Source organism: Actinia tenebrosa, unplaced genomic scaffold, assembly GCF_029948245.1.
Source record: "Actinia tenebrosa isolate PJP-AT-01 unplaced genomic scaffold, QUT_ActTen_1.0 PGA_scaffold5__44_contigs__length_20552954, whole genome shotgun sequence".
Lineage (NCBI taxonomy): Eukaryota > Metazoa > Cnidaria > Anthozoa > Actiniaria > Actiniidae > Actinia > Actinia tenebrosa.
The window spans coordinates 13,437,500-13,461,884 of NW_028292582.1; the positions used below are offsets into that span (position 1 = coordinate 13,437,500).

Sequence of the window (24,385 nt, forward strand, 5' to 3'; positions counted from 1 at the left end):
ACCAGACAACAATAAAAACACAAGGAACACCACATGAAGGTTTGGATTTATTTTCTTTATTTTTCACAGAGTTATAAGCTAAAGAGTAATTTCCCATACATTGCCTTATAAATTGTCCTGTTATATGAGATAGTGCTTCCTGTGCTGAAATATGACCACTTCTGTCTGAGATATGAAAAAACATATTAGTCAAAAAAAAATGCTTACGCTCAGTTAGCACTTTTTAAAAGCACAATGTGGTCTTTGAAAGTACATAGTACAATGTATAACTATCATTATAAAATAGCTGTTATGAATGTCGTGCTCTGATTGGTTTGGAGCGCGTGCTTTATGAGAGCACATTGCACGCGCGCGCACTTTCCGTTGCTTCATTCCTATCTATTATTGTAATTTGTATTTTATAAAAGAAATAAAAAACTTGCTTGCTGTGCTGTGTGCAGTCATAAAGCACTTGGGGATTCGCAGAACACTCGAGAAGTGTCCAGAAGCACTCCGCTACGCATCGTGCTTCTCCTAACACTTCTCTCGTGTTCTGCCAACCCCCGCGTGATTTATGACAGCACACAGCAAGCAAGCGCGTTTTCTATTTCTTCAATTAGGCCCGCACCCTGAATGGTCTAATTGTTTTAGTATGACCTAATATGTCAAAAACGGTTGGGGGTGGGAGATTCCGGGGTATAGGGAATGCTCGTCGTATTTCTTGGGGTAAAAATCAGTAATTTGGTATCTTTTAATCGTCCGTTCCCGTTTTTTTTTTTTTTTTTTTTTTTTTTTTTTTACAAAGAATTATTTCATGCTTGGGAGTAAAGTTAGTAGGACAAATGTTGAAAATCTTGCCGATATTACTTGGCAGCCGGTATGTCAGATTTATACTGTTTTTAAAATACTACTGTTTTTCAATTGAAATGGATACGATTAAATAATAAAATAATAAATGATAAAAATTACTTTATTAAAGTGTCTAGTAATTCTAGCGCTTTCGCACTAATTGGGGACACTTTTCGCTCACACGCACTACCACTACATTTAATATTCTATGCACACAACGCACAACTCACATGTTGATTTTAACTCACATGTTGATTACTTGTGATAGAACTCCCCCCACCCCCTCGATTGCTAGCCTACCCAGCAAATACCCTTTTGAAATTTACGATGAATAACCGAGATTTCAAACAGCATTTTAGACCAAACCCAGGGCGCAAATATTTGCAATACATGTCTTCATAACATTCATCATCTGGTTCTAGTGTTGGACATTCATTAGGTGTTGGGAAAGATTGGGTAGGTACCATTGATTGTGTTGTCACGATGGGGAGTCGGGGAGTATTACTTCCTTTTCGGACTCATTGTTTTCCTCTAGACCAGACAAGACTTTCTCTGGATAAGAGTTTATTCGCTTGACTTTGTTACATCGTTGAACTCTGGACTGGCTCTATTGAGGTTGCTAACTGACCTGTACAACTCACTGGCTTAACAACAAAAACAACTACACTAACCCTGAGCTCGAGTGAGCTCGTATTTAAGGGCTCAGTTAAAGTACTACGTCACATAACCGGTTTGGGCTAGGTCAAACTAGATTGAACCAGTTAGGCCACGCATGACGTAAAAGCTTGAGACAGGTGTTGACTTTAGGGATAAGTCAAAGCACTTACTCGCAAGACTCTCCCTAGCGAAACCGTCGATAGAGCTCGCTAGTTAAACTAATAAAGATCATTTTACAATTAAAATATGTTAAAGAATTAACTAAAACAGATCTAAGCAAGAGCTTAGCATTTGCACAATTGATTTGTCTATTCACAAACCATAAACATAAGGGAAGTTTAACTGTTAAAAATTTACTATTAAAAGAAAGTCGAGCGAACAATTTCTTATTTCAAGAATGTATTTCTCTAGTATTTTCCCTTTTAACTAGTTTTCCCTTTGCACTGTAGGTGTTACAGGTGGAACACAATTGAAATCACATCCATCCTTACAGCATTTTAGCGGTAATCCATGGTGCGAAATAGTGCATTCCAAGTCGTTTTTACATTCATCATCTGGTTTTGGTGGACATTCATCAGCAAGAGGGAAGATTGGACAGGTACCATTGACTGTAGGTGTTACAGGTGGAACGCATCTGAAACTACATCCATCCTTGCAGCATTTTAAACTATAGCCCAAATGTTTGCAATCCGAGTCGTCTATGCATTCATCATGTGGTTTTGGTGGACATTCAGCAGTTGTAGGCATGATTGGGCAAGTACCAAATACTTTGTATAGACGTTTTTTGTCTAAATATTTACCAGTGGGCTTCTCCCCTTGAACTTGCCGAATAGTGCACTTTTTATTAATGCAGTTAACAAGGCAACACTTAACAAATGACTTCAACGCAGGATACTTTTCTTTGCAGTGTACATCGATGAAGCATTCATTTTCATAGTATTTACCATCACATCCATCATCAATTTTCCATCCTTGCGTAGGGGGGAAAATGGGGCAATACAATGGTAGTTTAACAGACTCAACAACAGGAGGAAAACACCCAAAATCGTTCCCATCACTACAGCATTTCAGGCCTTGTCCAGGGAATTTTTTATCACAACTGGCATCGTCTTGGCATTCTTGGTCTGGTCCCGAAGGATTCTGCCACGAGGGAGGGCTGGTGGGGCACTTTAAAACCAGTTTGGTAAGGATCTTCAATTTTTCATACATTTTTGCTGGGGTTACTTCTACTACGGACACTTTAGGAGACACACAACTGCTGCCGCAACCCTTACAGCACTTCAAACCTTTACCGGGATAACGTGCTTCACAATCCTGATCATTACTGCAAGAATTAACCGGGTTTGGTGGACAATCGGAAGAAAGACTCGGAGGGCATCTTGTTATTTTATATGAAAAACACTGGACGAGTTCAAGGTTCAAATGCGCCAATAGAAAAACCAACCAAACTATTATACACTTCAGGTTAGCCATCTTCTTGGTACTACAAAAAAAAAATACAAGAATATATTGCAATTATTAATAATTGAAAAATTATTAGCTCTTCCGATGATGAGGGGAAAACTGGTTGAAAAAAATGAAATCGGAAAAATTGATTTTTTTTTTTTGTAATACGCCAAAGAGTAAAAAATTCATGTTTTGGTAAGCGAAGATCAAAATTGATTTTTGCTTTCCATTATTAACCAGCTTTCACGATAATAAAGTTTTGTAATGAAAAAGTACACGGAAATTCCGAGTTAGATAAAAGACATCCATGGCAATTTTCACTAAACCTGATATCGTGTTGAGTTATCTGTAGTTATTTTAAATTTTTCAAAAGCAACCAAAAAAGCGATAAAATGTCGACCATGGAGAAATTTGTGGAAGGATTTTCCAAAAACAAAACTGTGGGGTGGCTCTTATGGTGGGTCGTGTACACGTTACAAAATTCCTGAGCGGGAGAGTAGTAAGGTCGAAATTCGTTCTCGCCCGCCGAGTTCTACGCAGGTAACAAATTAGATATAACATGACAGAAAATTTTCTGCAAGGGAAAAATTAGAAATCATAGAAATCTTCGAGGAAAAGCCAAAAGTGTTTTAAGAATTAAATCCCCCAACGTAGGGGTCACTTTGATCAAGTTTTTTTGGAGTTCGAAGTTTAAAAGACGTGGTTTAAATTGTGCTGTTTTTGTAAAAGATGGCGACTGATGTAATTTCCTCCCTTGTCAGAGTATATATGCATACGAGCGACATCATATTGATTTCAGTTTTTACTCTTTCGTATTACAGAGGACAATTACGGATCGGGAAAACACGACACAAATCATCTTGATAGATTTACCAGATCCTACATGTTTTTCCATGCAACAACACAAGTGTCGGAATCAGCTAACATAATCCAATACGGAAAAGGAAAAAATCTCGCTTTGATATTATTAAGAATCAATGGACAAATAACTAAAATATAATCTATGACTGATTATAATATAGCGCTTACGTGTTGACTCAAAATACCCCGAACTGATTTTAATTAAGCTTAACAGAGAGTGCGATGCTTTTAGAAAAAACTGAAATGGATGTTGCTGTTTTTTAAACATATAATCCAATACGGGTCATAATGATATAAACTAATCAATATATTTTACCTGTAGTCGAGTAATTCCAACAGTTGGCACACTGGCTCGTATGGTCCGAATCCCTTAGATGTCCGCACACTTACTTATATATCTGTGTATAGCGTAACTGATACAGTTAATCCTTCACCATATTTTCTGTGTGTTTGTAGATATTTTTCTTGGTCCCAAATATGACAAAACAAGGCATAATTTCACTGATATTTATGCTCTCATGCAGGTCAGGAATCTTGGCCAGGTCAGGACTAAGCAGGACTTACTATTTGATTACAGATCCTATAAAAATAGAAAATTTTTGATTTATTTTTGTGTTGTTTTGGTTTTCAAAACCGCTACTTTCCATTACTAGTAGCCAAACAGGATTTGTGACTAGAACATGATCCGTTATTAGTAGGTTAAGACAATAGTCAAGTTATGAAAACGTGCGGCACAGAGCTAATAATAAGTATGTTTTATTCTATTCTTCAACAGCATAGCAAAATTCCAGCCTTTCAGAATGGCAAAGGATTTGCCAGTAGTAAAGACAATAGTTCTTTAAGAAGATATGATATAGTCTAGTGCTCAGTAAACTGACACTTATTTGCCAACCTGCAGCCTTTTACTTATTGGACGATAAATCAGACGAGTATACAATATAGACACTACGATAAAGCTTGACGTCCACGTACGCTGCGTGACACAGAATTATAACAGGGGCAGATCCAGGAATTTTAGAAGGGGGTAGGGTGACTATTTCAAAGGGGGGTGTGACTGTTAATAACGATACAGTGAGAAATTTGAGCTAGCCACCCCTGGATCCGCCCCTGCAAAACACCTACGTCATTGTAAGTGCGTAGTTTCTTTTCTTTTCTTTTCTTTTTTTTTTTTTTTTGTTCCTCACAATTATATATATCCAAGCCGAGGCTTTGGTTAGTTTATGCGCATCCGTCGAAGTATCATTAAATTTGATTGCTTATATGTTTGAATTAGCCGTACCCTAAGTCTCTTCAAAAAAGTAATAGTAAAAGCAAATAGTAAAGAGGAAAACGTTTACTGACTTTCTGAGTGTGGTTTAATAGACCCTTTTCGAGTTCCGAATTACCGCTGTGTTTCTTGGTTACAGACTCATTTGCTCAGGCTTAGCCTCGATTTTGTGAAGAATATTCACGTTTTCCTGTCAAGGTGCGTCAAGTTTCAAAGTGTTCGTATTGTTGAACTTGTGCATTCTTTACTTTACCGTTGGTGTTTGCGAGTAATTAGACACTGATTCGAGGCTTAGTCTGAGCAAATGAGTCTGTAATCAAGAAACACAGCGGTAATTTGGAACTTGAAAAAGGTCTATTCATGAGAGCATACAGGATGTGTTATATCATGGATTCCCACTTGAGGTCTTGGCATTGATTGTGATATACGAGTCATATATCCATCAGCCCGGCATAAACTGGAACATTACTGTTGGATCTGTTATTCTCGGCCCATTTAAGGATCATGTCCATTTTTAGATCATTTGGCCGGCGTCAAAAAGGTCATGGATTAATTAGATATAATAATTATTATTATTCGCTTCACATTGCACGAACTTTTAAGATTTTAAACTGAACATTAGATATATAATTTAGACTTTGCGTATATTTACTAGCGTTTCATTTATCAGTATTAAAAAAAATGGAATTGAATTTGTAGTGTCCATAGCCATTTCCTATAAATAGCGTTTGTTATTTTCGGTATTTGTTGTGGTTTTTTTTCTTATTTTTTTTTTTTCTACTTCATCAATTTCTGAATTACTTTAAGTGAACTTTTTTTGAGGAGTTTTTTAGGTTTTAGTCTGCTTTGTAGTTGGCTACGATTTCCGCCCAACGGCCTTAAAGCCTAGGTCTGGCCATGCAAAAGTATATACTGCCATGATAATAATAATAATAATAATAATAATAATAATAATAATAATAATAATAATACTAATAATAATAATACTAATAATAATAATAATAATAAATGATGATGATGATGATGATGACGACGACGACGATGATGGTGATGATGATAAAGCCTTTATTTATTGAGGGTAATACCAAACAGTACAAAGGTACTAATAAACTCGCAGCCCTCTTAACAATTAAAACTATAAAATATTAATTTCTAAAGTTATATATACAAATAAGAAGAATATATATATATATATATATATATGTATATACACTCGATTGCAGAAACGTTGTAGTATACATTTATACAAATACCTAATTTATTCAGTATATTTAATGATATGCAAAACAGAAAACTCGCTTTATTTATTATTTTGTTTCATTCAATGAACGTTAAAATATTTTATTCTCGTGTTTTACATCCTACAGATAATAAATTCATTGGTTTCGAGGGTTAAAAATGTAAAATTGCAATATGCATCTCATTAGGTATTTGTATAAATGTATAAATGTATACTACAACGTTTCTGCAATCGAGTGTATATATATATATATATATATATATATATACACTTGATTGCAAAAAGGTTGTAGTACACATTTCTACATATATCTAATGAGATGCAAGATATCAAATGAGATGCAGAACGTAAAAAGTAACTTATTTGGTATTATTTATCTTCTATTGTATCAGAGACATAAGTATTGCACAAAGTCAAGTTAAAAAAGTATTTTCCACAAAATGTCGTGGCTAAGCAATCGTATTTAAGCTTATTTAACATCCTGCATCTCACTTGATATCTTGCATCTCATTAGGTATATGTATAAATGTATACTACAACCTTTCTGCAATCAAGTGTATATATATAATAATAAAAATAAAAATATCTATGGAATCAAAATCAAACAGTCTATAGACTGGGCAGAGGTTCCCAGTGGAGCTCAAATCGTAGAAAGAATCGAACAACAAAACAAGATCTACTGTTCCCTCTCCAATCCGAACCCCACCAACAACCTCCTCTCCTTTTTATATTTCATTCAGCATGAAAATAAAATTTGGCATATATCTATAGAAATATTATGCTCGGATCTCAAAATGGGTGATAATGATTAGATATGCAAATAAAAGTTTATGCATTATTTGCATATGTAATCAAATCTTACGAATTAAACATTTAAGACCCAAAAATGTTTTCAATTTTTCTATTTGCTATGCTCTTAAAGACAATAAAATTTCAACACATTTTATCAAATTCTATGCAAAATTTATGAAAATAGAAAATTCTTTGCTTGTCGAGTGACCATGCAAGCCTCTGTTCACATTTTTTTTAAATATATGCATACATGGAATCAAACTCGAGGAAGCTGTTTTTCCAACTTCAAACGGCCATTGATGAGCAGTTGTGCAAAAGGTAACGAAACTTCGCAAATACAAAGATGAATATCTAATTTGGAAAACCTCTTTTTTCGAGGCCACAGATCAAATCTCTAAGTCCTCAAGGTTTTGAAACACGCTTGTGTGTCAGCTCTTTCCGAGTCGCTTTTGGAAAGGTACTTCGTAAAAGAAAATTTTAAAAAGGCTAAAGATAATTTTAGTTAAAGACATCAAACTAAGTTAAGAAAAATTTTCCAAAGACTTCTTCATCAATATGACGCTGGTTTACAAAAAAAAGGCATCAAGAAGATTTACTTGACGGTAGACTCTTTCCTCTTAAATCGCTGAACCGTGACGTGAAGTCATACTGTTATTCTGGTATCCCCAATAAAGATATCATTTACCATCCAGTTACAGTCATGTGATTATGTAAGAGTTAATTACCGAGAACAGAGGCAATAAGCCAAATACATCCTGAGGGCCGCAGTCCCGAGGGATGTATAGGTTTATTGCCGACTTCGAGGTAATTAAGTATTTTAGTTATCAATTGAGAAGGTTTTCTATCAAATGTTGCTCATTATAAATGCGAACGGTCTATATATATAGTTATTATCCGGGTTAATAACTATATATTGACCTTGCATTTATAATGAGGGTTATAAAAAAATGAAGCCTTGTGAATAACAAAGAAAACCGTGTCAATTGAGAAATAATACCTGCAAATGGCCTATTCACGTGTTCTAGTGCAGGTTCGAAGAATCTATGTATTGTATAAATTGACAACTAATGTGTCCTTGAAGTCTCATATGAGATATTCAGTGGTTAGAGCATGGCACCTGAATCGCCAGGGCACTTCAAATCCCGTTCAAGACTCAAATTTTTTTCTGAGTCTTTCAATTTGCAGCTGCATTAGTTGTTTCATATACTGTGAGGATCAGCTCAATTTGATGAATCTATGTAGCGTTAAAGTCAGTGCATTGAGATTTGTATTGAGGTTTGTATTCGTGAATGACGTGAAATGAGGAAATGAGGAAATGAGTCTGAAATCAACAAGTATAACGGTATCTTACGAATTCAGAACATCTTCATTAGTATTGATTCTGGCCTTGTCTGTTGCTTACATGGTTATTTCAGTATTTCAATCATAAAAATTATTTGGAATCCCAGTCATTGACCAGCCACATATTATTGTTTTTTGTTGTATTTTTTCTTGCCACATTTCTAAGCATTTCGAGCATCTCATTAATACTACTCTTTTTCAATTGAAATGGATACGAGTACTTGTGATAGAAGCCCCCACCCCCACCCGTCGATTATTAGCCCGGCAAATAATAACCCTTTCGAAATTACGATTCATAACCGATATTCTACGGTAGAGCGATATTAATTCTAAACGATAGGTGAAAGGCATCTTAAATTACATTCTATCCTACAGCATTTTAACCCAAACCCAGGGTGCAAATGATTGCAATGCACGTCTTTATTACATTCATCATCTACTTCTGGTGGACATTCATCAGGAAAAGGGAAGATTGGACAGGTACCATTGACTGTAGGTTTTACAGGTGGAACGCATCTGAAATCACATCCATCCTTACAGCATATTCTTTTTGATGCATAGCGGTTAGGATTGCAATCCGAGTCGTCTATGCATTCATCATGGGGTTTTGGTGGACATTCAGCAGGTGTAGGCATGATTGGACAAGTATCAAAGACTTTGTTTAGAATTGTTTTGTCGAATATACCAGCTGGTGGCTCCTTTCCTTGAATTGGAATCATGCACTTATGACTAATACAGTTATTAACGCAACACTTAATAAATGACTTCAACGCAGGATACTTTTTTTCGCAGTCTTCATCGTTGAAGCATATGTCTTGAAAGTATTTACCATCACATTCCCCTGGTCTTGGAGGAAGAGGTCTGGGGCAATACATTGGTAGTTTAACAGACACAACAAGAGGAGGCGAGCACCTAAAATAGTTTCCATCACGACAACATTTCAGACCTTGTCCAGGATATTTTAGATCACATTCTTTACCTATATTATCTTCTTTATGGTAATACCACTGGCATTCATTGTTGTCTATTTCTGTCGTATGCCGCGTGAAAGGGATGGGGCACCTTTCAACCAGTTTGGTGAGGATCTTCAATTTTTTGAAAATTTTTGCTGGGGTTACTTCTACTACGGACACTTCAGGAGACACACAACTCCTGCCGCAGTCCTTACAGCACTTCAAACCCTCTCCAGGGTAACTTGCTTCACAATCCTGATCATTACTGCAAGAATTAACCGGTCGTGGTGGACAATCGGAAGAGAGACTTGGTGGGCAACTTTTTACGGTATATGAAAAACACTGGACGAGTTCAAGGTCCAAATGCGCCAATAGAAAAACCAACCAAACTATTGTATACTTCAGGTTAGCCATCTTCTTGGTACTAGATAAAATGAAATGATATGTTAAAACATTATAAACCATTCTGATGAGGAGGGGAAAACTTGTCCAGTTGGCATTGCACAAAATAGACGCCATCTAGGAAATATGTCCCCTAAAATAATTATCTCATTACCAGCGGGAACAATTAGTTCAGAACGAAAATTTAACCGCTTCAGTGATTTTTATCCATATTCCTTTCGGTCCAACAACGTTTTTTGAATTGACTGTATTCTCAATTCGATTCGCTCGAAGAAACTCGCTCGTTCTTTTTTTGATACGAAACTACTTGTGAATAAAAATCGTACGCGCGCACTCTCCATGTAGTTATCTCTATTAGATATATAATTATTAAGAAAAATTAACAAAACAATTGATGAAAGTGAGAAGCACGAGTGGTGTTTTTAATGCAAGTGGTATTTTTCAAGAATTCTTCAATAACTGAGGAGTTGTTTTTTTTCTCTTAACGAAGCTCCCTGGCCCGCGCAAGAGAAGCACCATACTTAAGAAAAAATAGTAACCCATCGAGTTGATTTTTCAGGGCTTGACTACTACGTCACTTCCGTACGTACATACGTCCGTGTACACAACACAGGGACCCCGCTTAATGCTAAAACAAATCTATTTATTTATTAGTTTCGCCATATATTAAACTGGAAATATAATAACTGGAAAAAAATACTGTGATATATATGACAGGGTGACCGCAACAGCGTTAAGCCAATTACTGCTGGCCCAAATAATGTCTTAAATGAAACTTAGTGCATAAAGATAATTTAAGTAGATATATTGACACATTTGTATCAAATAACTAACAACAGGAGGTAGCAAGAGTGAGACTTCTGCAAGAGTTACATTTTAAACAAACTGTTTTAAAAGTACGTGGGTCGTAACAGTTGTAACTGTCCAGTGACGTTACGTAGTAACTTAACATGGCGCGTTTAAATGTGTTGAGTTTGTCCATGTTCAGATTTAGTTCATCAGCGAGAGCGTTCCATATTCTAGTTGTCCTGATGAGATAGGATTTCTGGTACGTAGAGGTCTTGCACTGACGTACTGCGTACTTGACAACATTACTGTTTGATGATCTTGTTGGTCGTGTACGTCGAGGAACAGGTAGTAGATTAGGCTTCACGTGTATCAGGTTGTGCGTTAGTTTAAAGAAAAAAATCATGTCAAGGTATTCATGCCAGTACGTTATTGGTAGTAAAGACAGAGTTTTCAATCTCGAACTGTAAGAGACGGTGGATGAGAACGGCAGTTTGAGAATGTATCTTGTGGCACGTCGTTGTGTTCTCTCAACTCTTGATATTAGTTCAATAGACTGTGGTGCCCATATTTGTGATGCGTATCCAAAGTGAGCACGAACGAGAGTAAGATACAGCGTTCGTCTCACGGAAATACTTTGGATGTATCGAGTGTTTCTTCTTACGTAGCCCAGCAGTTTGTTAGCTCTAGCTGTTTGTTCCGTTCCAAGTCAAGTTGTTGGATACCCAGACACCCAAATCGCGTTCAGCTTTGACGGAAACGAGTTCAGAGTTCTTGAGACTGTAGGTAGATTCCACGGGTCTGATTTTTCTTGTTACTCTTTGCGGCTTACATTTAGTCTCATTGAACGTGAGACCGGATGACGAAGACCAAACGTGCAGGCTGTTTAAATCGGTCTGTAGCGACGCAGCATCTTGAAGAGACTTGATATTTTTGTAGATTTTTGTATCATCAACATACATGGCAACGTTGCTGGACTCGACTACTTCTGGGAGATCGTTCACGAACAGAAGGAACAAAGCTGGTCCCAAAATAGAGCCTTGAGGAACCCCTGAACTCCTGCAGGATTTTCCGCTTAGGAATTGATGCTGACAAGTGTTGATCACACTGTACAGTTGATCTTTGTTGTTGTTGAGGACACATCGTTGTAGGGTTTTTGACACCAAAGAAAACAGAGATATAGGTCGATAGTTCTCTGCATGCTCGGGATCACCTTTTTTGAATACAGGTACAATGTTCGCTTTTTTCCACTCCTACGGGAAGACTCCAGTATTGAGGGATTTATTGAATAGCTTGCAGAGGGATGGTGCAATTAAAGAAGCAGTCTCCTTGAGCAGTTTTGCTGGAATGCCATCTGGTCCGGTTGCTTTAGTGACATCTAGAGATTCTAGCACATTTTGAACTTCACTAATTTCAAGCGTTAGTTGACATGTAGTAGGTTCAGGAACTGCGCTGTTGGATGTCACGGTAGGTTCACCATGCGAGTAGACTGATGCAAAGTATGTGTTGAATAGGTTGGCAATTTCCAGAGGCGTGTCAGCTGAACATCGAAGAGCTTGATCGTGTGTAGCTTGGTCATTTGTACTTATGATTCTTTCCATGCTGATGCGATCAGGAATCGAGCGTGATTTAGATTTCGTCTTTAAGATAGACCAGAAGCGCTTTGGATTATTGTACAAATCTGCCTCAAGGGAACCAAAGAATTCCTCTCGACTGTCCTTATCATGTGCTTTACTTGTACTCGCAAGGATGAGAACCTCTGTTTTAGAAGATTATTCGTAGGATATCTCTTGAGTTTTTTTCTTATAGTGTCTTTCTTCTTGATCAGATTTACTATGGCTCCGTTGATCCACGGCACAGGGTTGCGTCCCTTGAGTCTCTTAGTTGGTACGTATTTAGAGACGGTTGCAAGAAATGTTTCCTTCCAGGCAAGCCAATCGGTGTTTATATCATCATGATCTATGGTTGAAGAAAGGTTAGCCGTCAAAAGGGCCTTGCGTAGACCTTTGAAGTCTCCATTGCGATAGTTGTACACAGATCTGTGAGATTTTGCCAGGCCTTTAATGAATGCGTGGAACTCGTAATTGATGATGGAGTGGTCTGTAAATACTGCCGCAGTATCTGGAGACAGAACTTTGGTTATACTGATCTGATCTGGTACAGTGGTGAGTATGAGGTCGAGTACGTTGTTGCCACGATTCGCTTTGTTGTTTAGTTGGGTTAAGTAGTGGTCGTTTAGGTTGTCAATGAAGGCCAACTCGTTCGCACCTGTAGCACTATCAGGTGACTCCCAAGGGATTTGTGGCAGGTTAAAGTCACCCGAAATCACGATGTTGTTAAACTGGTCGCAAACTTGGTCGAGGAAGACAGTGAAACTATCTATCCAGCCCTGGTCAGCATCTGGTGGACGATAGCAGGAACAGAATAGTATTTTCTGATCGGAAATTGTTGTAAGTTCTGCTGACACAATCTCTACATCTACATTACCTACAGCTGACATATACTGTTTCACAGTTTTGAACGAGTCAGTCTTTACTGCAAGCATAACCCCACCGGCTCGCCGAGTGTCACGGTCTTTCCGATAAATTGAGTAAATTTATAAATCTACTAGCAAACCCGGCTCTCAAATGCACAGAAATCATGGGACAAATTTAAGCACAACAGAAAAAAATATTTAGTCAAAGATAGGTGTAGAAGTATTTTTCAAGCATTCAGGTATGTGCTTTTTAGCGACCAGTGGTATAATTTTTACTTTCGTGAAAAACAGCTTTGTTCATCAAATCGACAATTTATCAAAGACGTTTTCTCAAAAGTTTTAATATTCCTATAGGTAATTTATTATAATGCTGAATGAAATATAAAAGAAGTATATATTACAAAATATATTTGCGCTTTCTCTTAGCTTATAAATCTTCAAGAATGTGATTGTTTTTACCCAGCTATCGTATACGTACGTGAAAAGCAGTTTCGTTATTTCGATGCGCTTCCTATCGGCAAAGCAAAGATAACTTTCATTCAAAAGCTTTAATATTTGTATAGATAGTTATTTAAACATCTCAGTTTTTTTGTTAAGTTTAATTAAGTTAAATAAATGTAAACTTTTTTTTTCGAAAATATTTTATCGTTCTTGATTTTCACATCTTGTTGACACATTAGAGCAGATAAAAACCGGTAAAATGGAATCTCAACATCTGGTAAGCTTAGTTCTTTAGATTCTCGAAGAATAGTTTATGCTTATATGAAAGTAATAAAAATATTTTAATCACAAATTAAGAAAATGGATTTTTCGAATTCAAACTAACACATCTGGTTTTGTCGTTCAGGGCCTCGCAAACTTGACTAGTTTAGCCAAGTAATCTCCAGCTAATTTTTTTCACTTTGCTGCGTATTTATTTGTATAATTTTCAGGATTGTGGAAAGAATACGTTTCATATTATAAAAAGATTAAACTTCATATGGATAATTAAATTCAAAGAAATTCAAAGTGTAAAACAGCCATGGAAAACTTTATCGAAGAATTTTTCACGAACAAAACTAGCCCCTGGGGTGGCTGGTGGTGAATTGTTTGCATGTGACAAAATTACTAAGTGAATAGTGAGGTCGAAAACAAAGACTCGTGCGAAGAAAAGGATGTAGGGATTTCGAATTGATTTTTTTATTGCATGGTTTTCTTTATCTCGAAAAAGGAAAAATGTTTGAATTTTTTTCTCCGATTTTATTTTCACTTATAAGCTCCGCATTTAGGCAGTGCCTAAATATATATGTTACATCTACATAAAATACGCGCACAAACACAATCACAAATTGCTGCGCTTTTGCATTTCATTTATCATTATCATTATGATTATCGTTATCATTATGATTATCATCATCATTATCATTGTCGTTGTCATTGTCATTGTCATTGTCATTGTCATTGCCATTGCCATTCTCATTGTCATCGTCATTCTCATTCTCATTCTCATTCTCATTCTCATTCTCATTCTCATTCTCATTCTCATTCTCATTCTCATTCTCATTCTCATTCTCATTCTCATTCTCATTCTCATTCTCATTCATCTCATCTACAGCTCATTCCAGTCATCTCATTCCATTCATTCTCATTCTATCTCATGCATTCATCTCTCGTCATCTCATTCTCATTCATTCTCATCTCTTCTCATGCTCATCTCATCTCATTGTCATTCCATTCGCATTCATTCTCATTCGCATCTCATTCTCATTATCTCACTCATCTCATCTCATTCTCATCTATCATCGTCATTCTCATTCTCTCATTCTCATTTCATTCTCATTCTCATCTCTTCATTCTCATTCTCATTCTCATTCTCATTCTCATCTTCTCATTCTCTTCATTCTCATTCTCATTCTCAGTCTCATTCTTTTATTACTATTCTTTTATTACCATTCTTTTATTATAATTCTTTATTATCAGCATTTGTTATTATCGTTATTGTTTTTACATTATCATTTTTTCTTTTATTATTATATGGCAGTATATACAACGAAAACTGAAAAAATAAAAAACGGTATCTATAGGAAATGGCTAGCGCCCCCGTTTCCGACGTACCTGCAAACTATGTTGATGAATTACTGACATTTGTTCAAAACTAGTTACAAGGTACAAAATATAAAGTTCTTTTTAAAGTTAAAGGATCTTGAAAGCTCTTGCGATGTTTAATATATTTAACAGCATTGACTTTTGCATCGCATTCAGTACAACATTGCTTCTTTCTCCCACTAAATTCTGCACTAACTTTACCACGTCTTTCGAGTTTCCACCAAGGACATCCATGATAATATTGTGCTGTGTAATCCGTTACCCCGGTACAAACAAATACAACAGTGTCCTTTTTTTCTGATAATTCTATTGATTTGCTTTTTCTGATTTATGTAGTACTCGGTTTCCAATCATGCTTTGTGCTAGAGATTCGTGCTCGTGCACATTGCATATTAGCAGACTCATTCATGCTCAGCCACAGAAGGCAAAGCTGTCTTAGATCAAACCAAAGTTTGTTTCAAGGATTACTCAAATTTATTTTGGTATTTATACCGCTTAAGTAACCAGGCGCCGGGATTCGCTTTCTAGGGTGAGTTTTGCGTATTTGCAAAAGTTAAAGTTATACTTTAGATCATCTTCATGATGATCTTTTTCATGTTTTGATCATGCCTTATTTATAGATTTCAAAAGAGGGCTGTGAAATTTGGATATATCAAACATGTTACTCGGTACAAAATATTTTACATGATTCTGATATGCAGCTCTGGAAAGTTGTTGTTGCTTCGGATAGTCCTTTGAGTGATTTATTAAAGTGTATATCAGGTCTAGAATTTTTTTACGGTTTTGTCATCTCTAGATGATATAGATAAATATTCCAAAAAAAATTTTTCGATTTCGAATTTTTTTCACCTCGAAATCAGCCTTCAAAGTTAGATTTCTGGCGACGCCCAGTCGTGTTGGCCGTGTTTTGGGAGACGCTAATGGACTGGCACTAGTTTTTCTGTGACGTAAATTCGGTGACACAGTTTAGATCGGCCTTTCGAAGTATTGTAAATATGCCTAGTAGGTGCGTGGTTGGAGGGTGTTCAAATATAACGAAGAAAGGCATAAAACTTCATACGATCCCTTATTTTAATGATGACCGACCAATAGCAAAGGCTAGAAGGAAAAGATGGGTCGATTTTGTGTTGAAAAGACGAGCAAAATGGACGCCTACGGCGACTTCGGCAATATGCTCGGAGCACTTTTCTCCAGAGGACTACAGTCAGCGTTACTCTTTCGGAGAAGACGACAGAAAGCTGGCACACTTAGTAAGGGATGAGACCGGAATTGTGTCATACCCAAAACTTTACCCAGTTCCATCGACTAGTTCAGCTGAAGCCAACAATTCTCAAAGAAATCGCCGAAAGGTAAGTCGTCGATTGATAATAAAAAAATGTCACACATATTGGACTATATGCCCCAACTGTAGCACTATCGTTTGTTTACTATATAGATTCTTAGAGACATGATCGCTGCTAGTACTGGTGAGTCCAGAGAAGCCATGGGACCTGTTAGAGAGCTTGAGAATGAAGACAGGTTACCTGTAGACCATGCAGAGGAGCCTGATACAGTAATCAGTGCCGAGGATTGTTCTTCAGCGCGGGATTTCAGCACCCAGACTCCAGATTGCTTGGCTTGCAAAAAGCTCAAAGAAGAAAAACGATTGCTACATAATAAATGCATCGATTTAAAAAACAAGATCGATTCTCTGGCAAAGGAACCCACTCCAAAATCGTCCTGTGGTATTCAGTGTAATTTAACACAGCTGAACGACCATGAAGAAGGTCTTGGAGAAAGGATCGGAGAGAATTTGGAACAAGACGATGAGTATGTAAATATGGAAGTGGAGGAAGATGATGAGGACACAGTTGACTATGACATTACAGAGGAAGAGCCTGAGAGTATCCCTGATGACGTCGACTATCACCCCTACACAGATACAGAGACAGAAACTGAAACGGAGGATGAAGAGCATATGACAGGAAAGAGGTATGGAATAAATTTGATCTTTATAGTTTAAATCTTGACAAAAAATAATTTGTTTTGCTGTTGTTTTGTCTTACAGATTCAATTCAAGCAACTATAGCACTAGAACTGAGCCTAAGTACATTGTCTTCTTGTCCAAGCTGTTATTGTTGTTCTCCTTCTGCCACTCCTGCAAGACTGAAAACCCTGTTGTGACATACCGAGAAGTAGGGACTATGGTCAATATCACTACTACATGCCAAAACCCCAGATGCCCAAAGAAGGAAAATACTTGGAGAAGCCAACCCAACATGACAGGCACTAAGATCCCAGCTGGTAATATTCTCCTGTGCTTTGCTGTCCTAACTGCAGGTGCTTCTGCAAGCAAGGTTTTCAGGCTATTTCAGCACATGGGAGTTGCCTGCATCACACTTACTACTTTCTTTAAACATCAAGGGGTACGCAATGTTTACAAAATGCTTTATTTATAAAAATGATCTATCATAGTTGAATTTAGTTGAGTAATGCAAACAAGGGCTCTGTACCTGAGAAGTAGGAGAATTATTTTCCATGTAAATTTATTTTTTGAATTTTAGGAAAAGCTGTTTCCTTCCATCCTGCTGTTTTGGTGTTTTGTTTCTTTTTATTATAGTTGTAAGTGCAATACAAAGTGACAAATACAAAACAACCCTCATAAAGGCAATTTGAGTCATTTCTATTAGACCCATGATACAAAGTTGTATAATTAGTGAGGAGAGTCGAAGTAAAACAAAAGAAAACAGTGAATATCTACTACTATGTAGTGCAATTTTTTTCATGCTTCAAGTAAAATCACTCTAATGCAATGTTCTGTTTATAATATGATATGTATCACTCGTTATCTTCGTATCCACAAAAATCGGTGCTAGGAAACTGTTTTCTTATCGAGTGGTATGCACAAGCAGGCAGTGGGATTCTCTTGGATCCTCCTCCTTGATAACCATGAACCAATTGGGTGAATTCCCTGTAAGCTGTTGCACGGAGAAGCCTAAAATATGAAATGATAATTTGTTAGTATATAAACTTATCAAACAAACAAGAATATATTCTTGAAATAAACAACTGTCAGTTACAATTGCTATTTACATCATTATCATGGAAATAAGTAATACTTTAAAACGGCATGGTATGACTTGTAAAGCACGTGAACAGTAAAAGATATAAGAAAATAAGGAAGAAAACATTAGTCATAGTTATCTTACTTGTTCTGGGCCCATGTAATTAAAACTAAGCTTAGAAGAAAAAAAAAGGATTTACTCACTCTTCTTCACTGCCAGTTTGTCTATACTTATATCCGTCGATAGTGCGGTATTTGGCACATGATGAACGTAGGGACCAGCGATTTAAACAAACAGGCTCAAACCCTGGATGTAAGGTCACACAAATGGGAGGTACTTCCAATTCTTCGAGCACTTCGGAAGACTTCAGTGACTCGAGACAACCCTCTATTTCGTGACAGCAATTACACTCTTGAGGTTTTTGAAGTAAGTCTTTCTTGCAATGACCGCATCTACACCTAAAAGAGGAAACGTTTAGATTTGCGAGTTAGTAAAAAAATCAAAACGAAACTAAATATTTTGCAAAAAGAGTGAGCTTGTAGCTAGATCTTGATAGTTACGTACCAAGCACTATTCGGCGTGACGCCATCAAATCTTTCTTGAAGCTTTTCATTTCTCTTCTCGATCTTTGAAATTTCTTCGTTATATTCACTGAGCCATTCCGCATCAGCAAGTGGTTCTGAAGAATATGGTCCTACCAATTCGTGAGATTCAGACCTGGGGTAGCTATCATCTGACTCGTGTGTTTCAGCATGTTGATGGCATTCGTCCTCTATTTCTCCCTCCTCTTCCTCTGAATATATACTTGAAATCTCGCTTTCAGAGCTGCAATCACTCCCGTAATAGTTCGTAGCCATCTTGTGAAATTATATATTGAAATTTATGTTTTTTGAAGGAATGAAAGTCACTAACGGGTCAATGTTTACAATACTTTGTCTACTCGTATCCTTGACAATCGCTTTTCTCGGTTCTCGAATTTACGTCACTAGTTACCAGTCTCCTAAAACACGGCCAACACGACTGGGCGTCGCCAGAAATCTAACTTTGAAGGCTGATTTCGAGGTGAAAAAAATTCGAAATCGAAAAATTTTTTTTGGAATATTTATTTATATCATCTAGAGATGCCAAAACCGTAAAAAAATTCTAGACCTGATATACACTTTAAGAGATAGGGGGCATCAGTATTTTACCGCATATTAGAACTGAGCGTTTTAAAAGAAGTTTTATTGATAGTTGTCTTTTAAATAGTAAATGATAATTCGTATCTATTAGTATTATTTTCTCTTTATTATATTATCTATTGTAATCATCGACGTATGTTCTTTGAAAATAATTACTGATCTTATCAAAATCCATTGTTTTCAGTCTGCATTATCCCAACGAATGCATAGAGGAAAATCAGACATATTTAGTTCATTCATTATTGGCTTTGTTTCTATGATAAACAAGCTAGAAAGAAAACAATTGGATTTTGATAAGAACAATAATTATACTACATAATCACTTTGGCACTACGCCCTCAGCTGCCTGCATTATACCTACGAATGCTGCGTGCCTCAGTAATTATCTATTAAATAAAGTTTCTATTTTATTCTATTCTATTTTATAGGGAAAACACGAAACAAATCATCTTGATAGATTTACCAGATCCTCGGATGTTTTTCCATGCAACAACACAAGTGTTGGAATCAGCTAACATAATCCAATACGGCAAAAAAAGAAACTGAAAAAGTTGATATCATTTAGAATATATCAGGACGAATAAGTAAAATGTAATCTATGACTGACTATGATATAGCGCTTACGTGTTGACTCCAAATACCCAGAACTGATTTTAATTAAGCTTAAAGGAGAGTGCAGTGCTCTTAGATGTCTTTTAAACATATAATCCAATACGGTTGATAATAAAATAAACCAATAAATATATTTTACCTGCAGTTGAGTAATTCCAACAGTTTTCCCACTGGCTCGTATAATGGTCCGATCCCGCCCTTGGATGTCACGCTTACTTATATATCAGGGTATAGCGTAACTGATACATTGATCTGTCCAAATATGACAAAACAAGGCATAATTTCACAGATATTTATGCTCTCATGCAGGTCAGGAATCTTGGCAACGTCGGGACTAAGCAGGATTAATTTGATTACAGATTCTATGAAAATAGCAAATTTTCAATTTATTTTTGCGTTTTTAAAGCCTCTACGTTTTGCTACTAGTGGTTAAAGCTTAGCCAAACAGAGGATTTGGAAGTAATTTATCTTCTTTTAAAACTCAGATCTTAAAACTCATTTATTCAAAATAGCTTTTTCTTTGTAATTTAATTTAGCGCTTAGATAAGACTTGTATAAGTACTTTACAAGCTTTTATTATTATTATATGTTTATTTCAACTTCAGACATTTTTGCTACATGAATACAGAATATTGCGGGCATGAATAGTCTAAGCAAATATCTGCATGGCTGATTTTACAAAGATGTATACGAATTTAACAACCGTTATTATTATTATTATTATCCGTCATTATGGGTTTATACAATAGTCAAGTTTAAGAACGTACGGCACATAGCTAACAATTAATTTTTTTTTCTATTCTTCAACAGCGAGTATAGTGAAATTCCTGCCTTTCAATAGACCTTAAGAAGATATGATATGGTCTAGTGCTCAGTAAACTGATCTTACTTGCTAACCTGCAGCTTCTTACTTATTGGACGATAGAACAATCAAAGGCAACAAGGTGCTGATAAATCTAGAATGCCGCTGCACCTTGTGATTTCCTTATCACTAATCCCCCCTGTGTAAAGGCTAGAAACGAAGCTAATAGCTCCATTAGGGGTAATGCCTATCAAACCCTTGAGTGTAGTATTACTCTTATAACTAGAATAAAGCTGCGACTGAAGTAGTAGGGAGGTAGGTGTTTGAACAAAAATCTCTGTACAATCTAAAATGACACGTGTGCTTGCATAAAGCTTTTTAAAACCTTCTGGCATAAACCTATCAACATCTTGCCTTGAAGGCCAGATCACTTGACTACCAAGAAGAAAATACAAAAAATTAGTCCATGTGATCAATTTCCTGCAAACTGACGATTTATGTATTCGGAACCTATGAGCTAAATCCTGTCCGAATAGACCTAGTTTGAGGCGTACACAAAACATAAACAATTCATCCACAAGAAGCATATTTCTTGAGTCTGGTCTACTTTCTCTTTCTCCAGAGGCATAACAATATGTCATTTGTGCAGCACATGGCTGCAAAAACTTAAAAAAGAACTGAATATGTAAATAGGATGGGAAACCTGTATAAAATCTTATGATCTCATTGTCTGTGCCAAATCTCTCAAGCCCAAATTTATTAAGTGCTAATTGTTCTGCAGCTTGCCTCTTAATGTCCTCAATTTCTTTTGCAGCTTCAACTTTAACCCTTTTTATTTCAGTGAGGGCAGCTGCAGTTTCATTTCTACTTTGTTCAAGTTGCTTTTGTGCATCTTGGAACTGTGCTCTGAGTGACTGGACTTGTGCTTGTAGGTCATCCATGCTGAAGGTTGTAGAAGTGCTGGGACTATTATCTTCATTGTCATCACTTTCATCTGTCTGAGTGTCTCTGTAAAAAGGTTTTGAAATTATGATGACACTCAGTTCACACTCAGTTCACGCTAAATAAAAAATTATAAAAGACTAAATTATTAAAATTATAAAATTATTTTGGTTTAAACCAAAATAAACATCAAGTACAATTCCATCAGTCAAGTCTAAATGAAATGTATTGAAGTAGAAATATGTGATATTCATTACCTATCTACTTGTCGAATTATCTTTCTTCTTGCTTTGGATTTGGTTGACCAGTCAAAGATTGATGGTACAGCTTCTCTTTTTAGCAACTGACGTCCAGAATCAGTGGGAGGATTGTAATCTTCCTCAGTGAAGTGTTTTGAGCACACTCTGGTACTTTTGTTAACCTATTATAAATCAAATGTCCTTTTAATAACAATGTAACTGTATTCAACTATTTTTATCTTCATTACAGTTTTTTAAAGATCCACAGGCAATTCGTATTGTGCATTGATATTGTTAGATTCCTATATACCTTGAAGTGTGGGCCCACATCTCTTCGTATCTTCACCAGCCATTCCTTTTTCAATTGCTCATCCCTTGCACGGCCTGGTAAGCGGTGAAACTTTAAATCAGGATGATATCGAGAATCTCCGTTACACAAGGGAACACAACAATGGTACGAAGAATTTTTCTTGGTATGTGATGGCTCGTCGGGAGTTCTAACATCTACAGCGAATATATGTAAACATGGGTTAGTCTTGACTTTAGACGTGGAATCACTCTCACAAAAAATAAACAAATCGTCCATTAAAATGCCGTCCAATTACAATCGATCACCATTCACAATCTAAACTGTTATTTTAGAGATTTTAGAAGTCCAATAATTGAAAAGAAACCAAAAAAAAGGAGAGTTTTGAAGTACATACCTTGCGAAGTCGCCATGTTTTTCAGCCGTCGAGCGGGCCGGCGGTGACAATTTTTTCGCGATAACGCGAAGAATATCGTTACTTCGAACCAAAAATCGAGTCCAAAGGAGAGAATTTAAGATTATCTTACTGTGTTTGTAGATAGGGCAAAAGGATTAAGCGTTTTGAACGATGAAACTATCGTATAAAACCACGCGTGCTTGACCTATTACAACTTTTGTTTACTGGAAGGCTTGCTCTCCAGTTTTGTGTTGCTAAGCGGTATCCAAGCACGTGACCACTAGCTGCAAAGGGCCTATTTAGACTCTTCAATCATACTCGACGTCCACGTTCATGAACAGTGTGAGATAGTCACGTGACTTATATCCCCAACAACATGTATCCAAATAGAGGCTTGGGTTATTACATGTATATCGGACCGTATCTTGGCAAAAGTCTATTGAACATCGCCACATAATGACTAGTGAGAATCGTTTTGTTATCATATGATTGTATATGTTTGAACTAGCTGTACCCTAATTTAGTCTCTTCAAAAAACTGATAGTTAAAGCAAATAGTAAAGAGAAAAACGTTTACTGACTTTACCGAGTGTGGTTTAATTCATGAGAGCATACAGGATGTGCTATATCATGGATTCCCACTTGAGGTCTTGGCATTGATTGTGATATACGAGTCATATATCCATCAGCACGGCATAAACTGGAACATTACAGTTTGATCTTTTATTCTCGGTCCACTTACAGCGCTTCTCGATTACAAGCGTGAAATCGTGAAAATAAATTTAGAGATATAATAGAGTTTTGGTGGACGCCAATCAAAGTGTTGTCGGAAAACACAAAGCTTGTAGTGCCGCAAAGACTGGTTATTTTGCCGTGAAATATTGTGTAGTGCCGTGACAATTGGTGATTTTGCCGTGAATATTTTGTGTAGTGCCGCGTGATTTGTCGTGACAGTTATGATCCACCGTATCATACTCGAATACGGCATCTCATAGTTTATTCGTTGCCAACAAACTGTAAACAATCCGAATAACACTGATGGTTCGAGTGATTCATAGATCTAGTAACAGTAAACTCATACTCGAATACGGCATCTTATAGTTTATTCGTTGCCAACAAACTATAAACAATCCGAATAACTCTTCATAGCGGAACTAGTTGTTACGGCATCTTAGAAATACTTCAAAAAATTAAGATTAGACGCGAATAAAAGGAGTTTAGCGGAAACAAGAATAAGTACCGATGACATAGCATCCGAGGTAAATTTCACTAAACTTTCTATTGTATTGGATTATCTGTAGTTATCTTTCGTTTTTTTTAAGTAAAAGAGATTCAAAGCCTAAAACTGTCGGCCTTGGAAAACTTTGTCGAAGAATCTTCGAAGATCAGAACTAGCCCCTGGGGGTGGTGGTGAGTTGTGTACAAAATTCCTAAGTGGGAGAGTATACTCGGGCAAAAACAAAAAACGAATCATCTTCATCTCGAATAAAAAATAATTGAAGATTTTTTTCCCGATTTTATTTTTACCTTTCAGTTTCATTCAAGTCAGCCTGGGTGGATGACTTGTTTTTGATCATAATTTATACCCTAACGCCTGATTAATACGTTATATAATCTCGAAGCTGATTGGACGAATTCCAAGCAACAAAGGGGCATTCAAATTCTTGACTAAGGGGAGTACCCATAAACATTTTTACTACATACATTTTCTTATAAAAGTAGAGAGCC

At 36.5% G+C, this 24,385-nt stretch overlaps 5 protein-coding genes across 6 annotated transcripts; 1 reads left to right on the top strand and 4 right to left on the bottom strand.

The window, feature by feature from the left end:
- Positions 1-1,375: 1,375 nt before the first annotated feature.
- On the bottom strand, positions 1,376-4,248 carry LOC116300951 (uncharacterized). Its single transcript, XM_031709928.2, has 2 exons — positions 4,109-4,248; positions 1,376-2,968 (listed from the first exon to the last, which is right to left on the bottom strand). Exon 2 carries the CDS (start codon positions 2,956-2,958, stop codon positions 1,912-1,914), a length of 1,047 nt encoding a protein of 348 aa, XP_031565788.2. The 5' UTR covers positions 2,959-2,968; positions 4,109-4,248; the 3' UTR covers positions 1,376-1,911.
- Positions 4,249-8,438: 4,190 nt separating this feature from the next.
- Positions 8,439-20,181, bottom strand: LOC148906623 (uncharacterized). The gene is made up of 2 exons (XM_089038169.1): positions 20,111-20,181; positions 8,439-9,809 (listed from the first exon to the last, which is right to left on the bottom strand). The coding sequence occupies exon 2, from the start codon at positions 9,797-9,799 to the stop codon at positions 8,762-8,764; it is 1,038 nt and encodes a 345-aa protein (XP_088894295.1). The 5' UTR covers positions 9,800-9,809; positions 20,111-20,181; the 3' UTR covers positions 8,439-8,761.
- Positions 15,930-17,755, top strand: LOC148906624 (uncharacterized). The gene is made up of 4 exons (XM_089037647.1): positions 15,930-16,483; positions 16,570-17,105; positions 17,182-17,539; positions 17,678-17,755. The coding sequence occupies exons 1-4, from the start codon at positions 16,130-16,132 to the stop codon at positions 17,753-17,755; spliced, it is 1,326 nt and encodes a 441-aa protein (XP_088893773.1). The 5' UTR covers positions 15,930-16,129.
- LOC148906625 (uncharacterized) lies at positions 17,707-19,335 on the bottom strand. The gene is made up of 2 exons (XM_089038166.1): positions 18,382-19,335; positions 17,707-18,108 (listed from the first exon to the last, which is right to left on the bottom strand). The coding sequence occupies exon 1, from the start codon at positions 19,033-19,035 to the stop codon at positions 18,721-18,723; it is 315 nt and encodes a 104-aa protein (XP_088894292.1). The 5' UTR covers positions 19,036-19,335; the 3' UTR covers positions 17,707-18,108; positions 18,382-18,720.
- Positions 20,182-20,870: 689 nt separating the features above from the next.
- On the bottom strand, positions 20,871-22,949 carry LOC148906626 (uncharacterized). Of its 2 annotated transcripts, XM_089037334.1 has the most exons (4): positions 22,659-22,949; positions 22,265-22,458; positions 21,973-22,136; positions 20,873-21,781 (listed from the first exon to the last, which is right to left on the bottom strand). In XM_089037334.1, exons 1-4 carry the CDS (start codon positions 22,672-22,674, stop codon positions 20,902-20,904), a joined length of 1,254 nt encoding a protein of 417 aa, XP_088893460.1. In that variant the 5' UTR covers positions 22,675-22,949; the 3' UTR covers positions 20,873-20,901. The 2 variants fall into 2 exon arrangements, with proteins under 2 accessions (XP_088893459.1, XP_088893460.1); XM_089037333.1 differs by having other exon boundaries at positions 20,871-21,781; positions 22,265-22,949.
- Positions 22,950-24,385: the final 1,436 nt, after the last annotated feature.